We start from the raw sequence: 11752 nt of genomic DNA, 5'->3' as shown, positions 1-11752 counted from the left end.
CATTTTCAGAAAAAGTATTTCTGAAAAACCTTTAATACTTAGAGATTTTCTAAGTTTCTATCACTTCTTCACTCGTCATTTAGAGCTAGTTTTAAAATACATTTCTTAATCTTTGGGTCTAGAAATATTTGTTTATTACAGTACCAGGGAAGGAAATTTCTCTAGGAGCCTTGTGGGGTAACTAATGTTAAATTAATTAAACAAGGAGTTCCATGAGACTGAGGTGATTTCAATGCCTTAGTAACCTATATAAATGCCTCAAGATTAGAATCTATTTTTGCTCAAGTTAACTATTTAGTTTTTACAAGCACATCCTGTGTGTTAACAACCAGGTACAAATTTCGGTTGTACCTTATCTCACAACTATCACAGTTAACTCACCTTCCCAAAGTTACTGAGGATGGTGTGGGCACATCTGGAAATTATCTATGATTTTAGTAGTGTTAATATAAAAACATTCAAACCTGTAAAGAATTTTTGTGAGTTTATTTGAGCCAAAATGTCAACAATTGCCGGGAAGCAGAACCTCAACAGATTGGGATAATGCTCAGGAGAATGGAGGTTTTCCATCTATTTTTATACATTGCAATCAAAGGAGGAGGTGTAGGTGGGTTACATGACAGCAAAGCAGGGAAACCTCTGGGATTGGATACAAAGTAAAATGATAGACACATACAGAGGTGGGTGCAGGACAGTTAACAGTCAACAATTAACATGATGACAATAACGATGAAGAAATTTATGGTCTCCTGTCTTAGCTCCCAGGGCATTTGGTTATGGCCTGAGGGGTCTGGAAAAAGGGAAGTTACAAGTTACCCAGACATTTCCAGGATATGTTATCATAGATGCAAAAAGACAGATAGGCTCAGTTAAGGTAAAGGTTAACCTTGTCAGGGAAGATACTGGCCTAGGAGGTGACTACCCACCATAACTGCTTTTAGTTAAAGTTTAATTTCAGACCATCATTTGTGGTTACTTTAGGTCTTCGAGTTTGCAAGACCACCATGCAGGCAGGCCTTCCCTGAGTTTGTCAGGTTAGGATGTGGGCCCTTTTGTCCCCAGTAGAACTAATAAAGTGATGGTCTTTTTTTCCTATCCCTTCTGCAATTTTATCCTCTTTTATCTTCACCTTCCTCCTCAGTGCTACTGCAATGGCATTTAATTAGCTTATCCACTTCCAACTGTCATCCTAATGTCCAAACCTGTACAGAATTTTTATTAGAGTTTGAGCCAAATTAACAACATGTCAGGAGCAAGATCTCAAATGCTCAGGAGAATGACAATTTTGTAGTTTCTTTTATACATTTGGAATGAAGAGGAAATGTAAGAAAGATCACATGAAAGCAAGATGGAGAAATCTTCATGATTGGGTTAAAAGATTATGTGCTCCCTTGAGGGTGATTATATCTCTGAGGGGTCTGGACTTCTAGTATTTCAAAGTCACCTTAACCTATATATGTAAGAGCAATGGACAAGGCTTGCTTAAGGCAAAGATAGACCTCTTATAGGCCTGGGGCATACTAACACCATGACCTGCCTAGCTAAGAATTTATGCTCAGCTCACCCTGTGAGGATACTTTTGGTCACTGAGATTGTCAAATTTATAAGAGCCCCTTTTTTGTCCACGCAATCATCACTAAGTTTCATCTACTCTTGCATCAGCCAGAAAGATCATCCTTCAATGCAAATCTCTTCATGCTACTTCCTCCTTAAAATCCTGAAAGATTATTCGGTATCTCCTTTTCCCTCTCCATCCCTTTTCCAACATCTCTACCCTTATCCTCTGCCACCCTCTGCAACCAGCTTTCTAGAAATAAGTATAGAATTACTTTCACTTCCACTGAGCTGTGATCTCTTGCTCAAGACCTTTGTAAAGCAGTTTCCTCTGCCTGAAAGACAAATCAATTACACCAGAACCCGCTGGTGGATCCCAAGTAAGGAAATTTTTCTAAAGCTTCTTAAGTGATTCTAATGTAGAGCCAGTACCTAAATATAACTATTTCTCTCTTATCCATATCCAGCGCTGCTAGAGAGGGGTCCGGTTCCTGAGTAGGGACTTGAGAAAACAAAAGAGACAGACACAGAGATAGAAGGAAAAAGCTGGGGCCGGGTGGGACAGCTGCACTCTGATGGAGAGACAGTGACCCAGAGCCTATACAGCATGTTTAATTTATCCAGTCTGATTAAAACAAGGGTGGATGAAAAACAAACAAACAAACAAGGATGGATTAACATGTATACAAAGGTTCTTATTTTGGTGACACTTGCTGCACCTCCCACAGCCCATTAGCTACTTAGGAAGGAATTAGGGAGGGCTACAAGGTCAGGCTTAATTATGCTAGGAGACTCTGCCCTCCAGGCTGGGACTTGTCTGTGGCCCTGCCACAGGTCAGTCCAAGGCTTAATCCTATAGCTGCTCCTTACACCTAAAACCCTTTCTTTTAGAGATTAAAAATAATAAAAAAAATTCAGGGAAGTTATCTGATTCATCCAAGGGCACACATGTCACAGACCTCTCTTTACTTTTTTTTTTAACCTTTTTTTTTTGTTGTTGTTAATCCTCACCAGAGGATTTTTTTTTTTCCCATTGAATTTTAGAGAGTGGAAGAGAGTGAGAGAGAGAGAAACACCGATGTAAGAGAGACACATAGATTGTTTGCCTCCTGCATCTGCCCCTACCAGGGCTGGGGATCAAACCTGCAACCCAGGTACATGCCTTTGACCAGAATAAAACCTGCAACCCTTCAGCCTGTGGGCCAGAGCTCTAACCACTGACCTAAACCGTCCAGGGCCATTTACCTTTTTTAAAAAAATCAAAATTATTTCAAAATTTTACTTTGAATTTCACTCTGTAAGAGCTCTAGACACTTTTCAAATGTCATCTTAAATGGCCATAAAATAAAAACGCAATCCCTTTTTCTCAGTTCTCTGTTGATTCAGAATGATACTCCAGTCAGTTGTTTCAAGTTGTCATTCTCTTTTAAGATATCAATATGGGACTTTGAAATCTATCTATTTACTCAAATTCTTCTGTGAAACCTACTTTGGGGAAGGCAAAACCCAGAAATACTTTAGTGAGAAAAAACAGTAATGTTCCGGAATATTCCTTATTTCAAATATGTTATTTGGGACAAAATAAACTTTTCTATGTAGCTTTTAAGATAAAGTTCTGTGAAAACATTCCAGAGAAAGCTTTACAGCTCAATTTAACTAAAGTATGGGTTGATTTCTGGTCTTTTCCCTTAAAACTACAGACAGACTCCTAATTTGAGTTTCCCTTCATGCTCCTCATTAGGCCCCATAGCTCTCACAGTTTAGGTTCTCGATGCTTTAGCCACAGAGCTGCTAATTTCTTGTGTTGACATTTTATACAATGTACTGTATAAAACCCTATAGGATTATAGGATATGTAGATGAACTATTCATTGTAATCTCTAGGTAATAAGAACAACTTTCTGACTTCTTTAAGTACAACACAGCTAAAATACCAGCCGCCCAGCCAGTGTAGCTCAGTGGTTGAGCAATGACCTATAAACCAGGAGGTCATGGTTTGATTCCTGGGTCAGGGCACATGCCTGGATTGTGAACTCAATCCCCAGCGGGGGCTTGCAGGAGGCAGTCAATGAATGATTCTCTCTCATCATTAATGTTTCTATCTCTCTCTCTCTCCCTCTTCCTTCCTCTCTGAAATCAATAAAAATATATTTTAAAAAACATACAATACAATACAATACAATATCAGTCAATGGACCACATTAGTAACTGAGGAATACCATGAGTGAGCTTCAAACCTGTTTTGACAATAAATTTACCACTTCGAAGAATTCATTAAAGCTCCTAGCCAGAACACTTTAATTAGATAAACTGCATCATATAAAGCTAAAGTAGAAAGTCAAGACATCAAAATGTAAATGGCTTCATTAACTGGTTTCAACTCATGAAAACAGTATTTTTTTTTTCTTCTTTGGAATAAATCTTAAGAATATAAATCTAACCATACTTAGAAAACTGAAAACAAATGTTCAGGCTAAATATATGTAGCAATAGTCCATATGATAAATGTAATAAGATATATATATAATAAATATAATAAAACATATTACTTTTATATATTTTGCTGCCCTCTACTGGGGAATCAAAGAATGGTTTCCAACTCCATCTCAAGCTTGGCCTTATGTGCTCAGATGGCCTAACATGTGTGCAGGCATGGTTGTGGTGTGTGTGTGTGTGTGTGTGTGTGTGAAGAGAGAGCAAGAGAGAATCTCTTCTTCTTCCTTTGATAAGGTTGCCAATCCTATCAGATTAGGACCCTACTCTTATGACCTCATAACCTTAATTAATTACCTCCTAAAAGCCCTATCTGTAAATATGGTCACATGGAGGTTATGGATTCAACATTTGAATTTGGGAGCGGCACGATTCAGTCCATTGCATCTTCCTATACATTTCTACAGTATTTTCTCCTTTCTTAGAATGAATGTACAGAAATCACCTGTTTCCTTACTTCTGACTCATCGATATATATGAAACCCTAATATGCAAATAGACCGAATGGCGGAACAACCAGACAACTGGTTGCTATGACATCCGCTGACCAACAGGGCATGTGAATGGAACATGGTAGGCATCGGCAGCAGGTGGGATGGTGGAGCAGGTGAGCGGGGGCACCAGACCAAGTGGGGCGCTGCTCGCTGTCATCGGGGTGAGCCTCTTGTGGTTACTGAAAATTCTTTGCTCCCACAGGCGCTGTGGTCCCACCCGGTGCTCACACCTGCTGCTGGCGCCAGCCCCGCCTGCACCTGCTGCCAGTGCCAGCGCCACTGGCCGCACCTACTGCCGGCCCCGATTGCTCAGCGCTGTCAGTGGGTGCGAGCGGGGCTGGTGCCGTCAGCATGTAGGAGCTGCGGCAGCGGGAGCAGGGCTGCCAGCAGACAGGGAACCGGGGGCTTCAGCAGGAGGGGCTGGGCGGGGGTGCAGAGGATGGGCCGAGATCCGCCCCTGTGCCCACTGCAGCCTCGCTGCCCACAGTTCCTTTCAAGGTGCACAAATGTGTGCACTGGGCCCCTAGTTAGATATAAGTTCTCTCAGGCCAGACTCTGTACAATGTTGCTATTGTATCCCTAACACAGTAACTGGCACCTAATGGCCCTGTGATCAACGCTGGTTGAATGAATTAAGAAATGGTAGCAACTACATATTCTGCTCTTTACCAGGTTTTAGCATTAAATGCCATAATTAGCAAGGGTACTAGGATGGTTAGACCTAGGCAGATACCTGGGGTTTTGTTGAAGATAGAACATCAAAGCGAGCCTTATGTTAATTCAGCTACTAAATGTCATGGACTTCATTTTCCTCCAAGGTCCTCCCTGAAGTGGTAGAATGACATGCCAGTAAAGCTAAACACCGACCAACAGCCATTTCTTGGCTTGGAAGCAAGTGCTGCCCACTGAGGTAAGTAGCATACCAAATGAATGCCTAAGCTCTTATTTCAGATGATCCAGTTATTTAAGAATAGCATATATAACTTAATACAATTATATCCACTGAATAACCATTGAATATGAATAATATACTTAACAATTAGTTTAAATTATGTATTTAAAAAGACACCGCAATTCCTCAGATCCCTTGCCTCCAGAGAACTTAAGAAACACTACAGAGAGAAAAAGAGGATTTCCCTCTCTCCCTGAGCACAAAATCAGCCGAGTCCGCTCTGAATGGCCCAGAGGTCCTAGAACAGTGGTTCTCAACCTTCCTAATGCAGCGACCCTTTAATACAGTTCCTCGTGTTGTGGTGACCCCCAGTTTCATTGTTACAAATTGAACATAATGAAAGCATAGTGATTAATCACAAAAACAATATGTAATTATATATGTGTTTTCCGATGGTCTTAGGCGACCCCTGTGAAAGGGTCGTTCAACCCCCAAAGGGGTGGCAACCCACAGGTGAGAACCGCTGTCCTAGAGGTATGAAAATCAGGCTGTTTATCACCAATGAAAGTTGAATTCAACTCTGGTTCCTACAAGCTTCTTCTACTGACTTGTCTCCTGAAACCCTGTGTTCATTTTTCTGGGATGTCCTTAGCAGATTCCAAAGGGGTTCATGACTCAGAAAGGGTTCAGAGCTACTGCCCAAAGGGTTAGAAGTTTTATCTTTGGGAGCCATACCTGCATCTGGCTGTCAATACCAGGGGGAGGAGGAGGAGAGTGGGGGTAAGTATTGGGTGGGAAGAGTTGAAGGAATTGAGCAAAAAAGGAAAAACTCATGGACACAGACAAGTTTGGTGATTGCGGGGAGCGGGGAAGGGATGGAGGAAGTAGGGGAGAACATGGGAGGCGGGTAAATGTTGATGGACGGAGACTTGACTTGGAGTGGTGAACACATAATATAGTGTACAGATGGTGTGTTGCAGAATTGTGTACCTGAAACCTGTATGACTTTGTTAACCAGAGCCACCCCAATAAATTCAATAAAAAGAAAATGAAAAGTAAATTATAGTACAGTAAAAAAAAAGACACTGCAATTAGGACTGTAAAAACTTTATTGTACTTTGAATAACAAGCATGCAACAAAACTTAAAGCATAATAAAGATAAAATATCTCAAATTATGTTCCTTACAAAAGCATTAAGTACAGTACCCAAAGACTACTCATAATATTTTAGTCTACTAAAAACATCAAGACATACTAGGAACTGTGGAGTTTCCTTTCAACCACAGCATTTATTCCCATTACCTTTGCTACAATGAACGTTAACATATATGAACGTACACATATAAGTGCAATGGAACATGAAGGCATACAACAACCATTCCAATTACCCAGCCAGTATGAAGAAGAAAGTCTTCTTACTATTTCTGAACTTCTGCACGCTTTGAATATATTGACCAGGTACAATGGCACTTACAAAAAAATACTTTAATGTTACATAACTTTCACCATTCCCTGTGTAATGTTACATAACTTTCACCATTCCCTGTGTAATGTTACATAACTTTCACCATTCCCTGTGTACTTTCTCAGCGTAGTCATTAATCAAATTTGATAATTTGCAAGTGAAATAAGAAACACATTAATCTTATTCACATGTAATACTCAGGATGTTGAGCAACCAGCAGTCCATTGCCCCATCCAATCAGCACAGACACTGGAGTAAATGACCGGTATGGCAATAAGGTCGGTCCCAGCTGAATATCAGCCCTGATCTCATTTCCAATCACCAGAAACGTTTTTTTTCTAATGAAGAAGCATGCGTTATGAGATATGAAGCATGAAATTCACACAGACATGAAATGGAACTCAAATGCTCTGCTGCATGGAGGCTGCGTGTGAAATATTTCACAGTGACTGACATGCACTGGCTAACAGGCAATGGTGGTTTTTATATTCAACTTTGATGAAAACAAACGGACTTACAAGAAACCCTTGAGATTTGGTTAATGCTACTAATCTAAAGGCTCCAAATTACTGAGGATCCTTTAAGATCAGTATATGTGACCTTTTATATATATTTCCTTAAGGAAAAATAATAATAAAAACATCGAGGTACTTTAGTTTCTTTTCAAGGGATTACTGTTGTTATCTTCCTGAGATGCATAAGACCACAGAAGAAAAGCACCATGCCTAGGTCGCTGAATGAGGCATTAGACCTTAATAGTTTGGTCCTTTTCTAAATGGATCTCTTCCGACTATTACACTAAAACATAGTGATGGGTCGCAGATGCCAGGGGGACCTGGTTGCCCTTGGACGCCAGGTTTTCCATGATCTCCATCTTTGCCAGGGAGACCGGGGTCTCCTGGGGGACCTTCTTTGCTTATTCCAGGAGGGCCCTCTGGACCTAAGATGGGACATTAGCAGCATATGAACAGAGGATTTTGATTTTTCAAGGCGATATTGCTCATCTTGTACAATATTTAAACTGAAAAAATTTCCTTGAAAATTATACATATTTGCACTAATGTGAAAAGAGGAGGTATAACTTTGTTAATTCTACATACCTCCCACTTTAAAAAGGACCATACAAAAGTAATCAGTAATTTTTGTAAAACTAAGCCAAGCTATATTAATTAATATAACAATCATGCTACTAATGAAGACACTGCAGTAACATTCTAATATTTCAATTTGTGGGCTGTCCAAACTTACTAAATTATTTGATCCACCCAAAGCCTTAGGAGGTAATAACATCATCTAAAACAATAATACACATTTATTGAAAACATAACTATGATTGTCACGTTCTGTTCTGCAAGCACTATATGCATTAACTCATTTAATCTTCCAATAATGTCATGATGCAGATGACATGTCACCACCATTTTACAAATGAGGAAACTGAGGCATGGCAATATTAAATAACACAGAGAGTGACTTAAGAGTTTTGGTTTCAAATTATTTGACATAGATTTGTGAAGATTTTCTTAAAGCAAAGTATGCAGCAACACTTATGAACATATACCAGTTCTTACCTGGTGGACCAGGAGGCCCTTGGTCTCCAGGGTACCCAAACCCTTGGTTCCCCTTTGCCCCATTTCTTCCTGGGAGGCCTGCAGTGTCAAAGATTGAAATAAGCTAATTTTTCCTATAAAATCACTGCCTCCTAGATTGTTTCTTTCCAAGCTCTTGATGCACAAATGGAAAGAAAAAAATGCATATTTTAAAAATATTTTGCTATCTGTTTATTATTACTAACTGGAAACAGAATTTTTGAAGCAAAAATTCCTAAAACTATCAGTAGTCCAGCAATATTTAATAAGGGTTAAATATTAAAAATGAAAATGATTTGGGATCATTTCTGTTAATCATACTTGTTCTCTTATTATTTTAATGAAACATCTATATTGTTTATATGATATTAAATTAGAAGAATTAGCAACCAACACTTCACATAAACATTCAAAGACAAAGAGAAGTTGTGGATTATTAGGAAGTTTGGTTGCAAAACATAATTTTTCTTATAATAGAAAAATTAATTGAATAATCTTTGATAACAGAAATTACCACAGTCGAAATAAAAGAAATGGCACCTTTGATTTTCTACTTAAAGACCTTATTAGATTCAAGTAAAATTTCTAAGTGCATTGTCAACATTTTCTAATTTGTTACTCTGCATGCTTCCTAACTCTGAACTATCTACCCATACTTGAAAATGTTGCTTCAAGAAAATGGAATAAGCATTCTTCCACTCAGTTGACAAATTATTGAAAGACTAAGGCAGTGGTCAGCAAACTCATTAGTCAACAGAGCCAAATATCAACAGTACAACGATTGAAATTTCTTTTGAGAGCCAAATTTTTAAAACTTAAACTATATAGGTAGGTACATTGTTACTAACTTAATTAGGTTACTCCTAAGGCTTAGGAAGAGCCACACTCAAGGGGCCAAAGAGCCGCATGTGGCTCACAAGCCCCAGTTTGCCGATCACAGGAGTAAGGGATTAACATAATTTTTTGGTCATCATGAAAACAAAGATGATTTTCTACTACATGAATTTAGGGTATGGATACAAAAAAAAAGTACCTTTCTTGTTCAATTGCTTACGCACGTAAGTACCTTTTATTCCTCTGGCACCTGGGCGTCCAGGAGCACCCATTAGTCCAGGAACACCATCTCTTCCTGGCAAACCAGGAAATCCTCGGGGACCTTCTGGGCCTATAGGACCAGGTGGCCCAGGGACACCAGGGGAACCATGTTGGGACTGGCAACGATCGCAATTTTGAATTCTTCCACTCTGAAGTAAGACTGGTAGCTGGGCTTAAAAACAAAGAACCCCACCCCCTTATGCTTAAGTATGAGTGGTAATTAACAATATCTCTAATAATTTTTTAAAAATTTACAGATATCTCTTGCCAGTAATTTCACTTCTAGAAATTTATGTAATTACTCATTGCTCTGTGCAATTTTATTGTATAATTTGCTTAAAATTGGGGGGAAAGGGTGAAAGTGTCCTGAAGAAAAATTTGATAAATTATACACATCCATCTTTATAAATTGTTATAATTATGTCAGAAATTTTATTAATGGTGAAATAATAAAAAAATTGCTTTATTAAAATATTACAAAAGAGAATATATAGTATTTCATCTTCATTATAAAAATACTCATCTAGAATAAAAACAGACAAGGGTTTATAAATGTTCTTTATTTCTTCTTTATCCTACTTATATGTTTTATAATTTCTACAAAGAATTGCTTTTACTTTTGTAATTTGAAAAGAGTTATTAAAAACTCTGTTTGAGACTTACCTCTTAATACATCAGTGCAAATTTGTCGAATAAACTGTTCTGAAAATTCTCTCCCCTGCATCAAATTATTAGGGGTTATAACATGTATATACCAAGTAAAAAGCAATAAAAACTATGAAAGAAAGTGGAATACATACAGGCTTCCCATCCAACCCTGGAGGTCCCCGAGGACCTGTTTCTCCAGGTTGTCCCTGGGGACCCACAGGCCCCATCAGGCCATCCATCCCAGATTCTCCTTTTGGTCCAGTGGCACCTCTGACACCAGGTTCTCCCTTTTCACCTTTCTAAAAGCAAAAGAAATCCTCAAGAGTTCTATTTAAGTATTTCAGGAGGTATAATTGCATCTTGAAAATCCTCAAGGATATGGATATAAATATAAAACATATATATGTTATATAGGAAGACACTGTTAATAATTAGGAGGAAAATTTTATATCACATTCAATAGCCATTTATCCATCCATTCCCCCCATCTACTATTTCTTCAGTATATTATGTAGGCCAGTGGTTCCCAAACTTATTTGGCCTACCGCCCCCTTTCCAGAAAAAATATTACTCAGCACCCCCTGGAAATTATTTTTTTTTAAATTTTAATAGCAATTAAACAGAAAGATATATGTATTAATGTTTCTACCTTTTTCGTAAAATATAGTAAAGAAAGGTGTAAATTAGAAACATTGAAGTTAGAAATTATGAAACTATTTATTGAACTCAGAATAGAAAGGTAATACAAAAAAAGTTAAAACAAATGCACCTGTGGCCATCACCGCCCCCCTGGATCGCTGCAGCGCCCACCAGGGGGCGGTAGCGCCCACTTTGGGAATCACTGATGTAGGCAATAAACAGTGCCAGAGATACAATGAATGTGACACAGTCCTATTTTCAAAGAGTTTAAATTCTAGCGAGACAGGCAAATACGAAAACACAAAATATTATTCATTGAAAAATATGCAGCAAAAATTTAGCACCCAGTCTAAAAGAAGAATCAATAATATTGACAAATACGTAACATTTCATACCTAACTGAATGAATCTACAGATCCTGAAAGTCACTATTTAGGAACCACTGAAGAACATAAAAGACATTTTCTGTTTGCCATACCAATTACTAGATTTATATAGTAGTGAAAATCCAAGCAATAAGAACTGAGGAGGGAGCATAATAGGTGAAGAAACATACCTCTCCTTTTGCACCATGATGACCTTGAATTCCCTTTGAAAATTAACAGGGGAAAAAACTGTAATAAATGTGTAAGCTACAGTACCAGCAATGTGGCATGCACCATTTACCACACAAATCAAATTTAATTTGTACTTTGAAAAATATTGATACAATTAGTGTCAGATTTACACAGATAAGAGATCTCCTTTGCCTTTTTAAAGGAGACTAGTGACTAGGCAATATGCTAACTGAATATATAAAAATGTTCATTTACATAACTGTTTCATTGTTAGATATGAATATTTTATATGCTGCAGGCCAAATATAAGGTTAGAATGAGATTT

At 38.2% G+C, this 11752-nt stretch overlaps 1 protein-coding gene across 2 annotated transcripts in view; it reads right to left on the bottom strand.

The window, feature by feature from the left end:
• Positions 1–6576: 6576 nt before the first annotated feature.
• The window catches only part of COL21A1 (collagen type XXI alpha 1 chain), a 178250-nt gene continuing 173074 nt past the window's right edge, over positions 6577–11752 (bottom strand). For both annotated transcript variants that reach the window (XM_070418364.1, XM_070418363.1), the window contains 6 exons: positions 11427–11459; positions 10384–10530; positions 10247–10301; positions 9555–9755; positions 8471–8548; positions 6577–7839 (listed from right to left, as the gene is read on the bottom strand). In XM_070418364.1, coding sequence (XP_070274465.1) covers positions 7652–7839; positions 8471–8548; positions 9555–9755; positions 10247–10301; positions 10384–10530; positions 11427–11459 — 702 coding nt within the window. In that variant the 3' untranslated portion in view covers positions 6577–7651. The remainder of the gene's footprint in view (positions 7840–8470; positions 8549–9554; positions 9756–10246; positions 10302–10383; positions 10531–11426; positions 11460–11752) is intronic.

Source organism: Myotis yumanensis, unplaced genomic scaffold, assembly GCF_028538775.1.
Source record: "Myotis yumanensis isolate MYYU_CA2020_CCGP unplaced genomic scaffold, mMyoYum1.0.hap1 SCAF_6, whole genome shotgun sequence".
In the NCBI taxonomy this organism is placed as follows: Eukaryota; Metazoa; Chordata; class Mammalia; order Chiroptera; family Vespertilionidae; genus Myotis; species Myotis yumanensis.
This window is presented reverse-complemented; position numbering and strand designations above follow the sequence as displayed.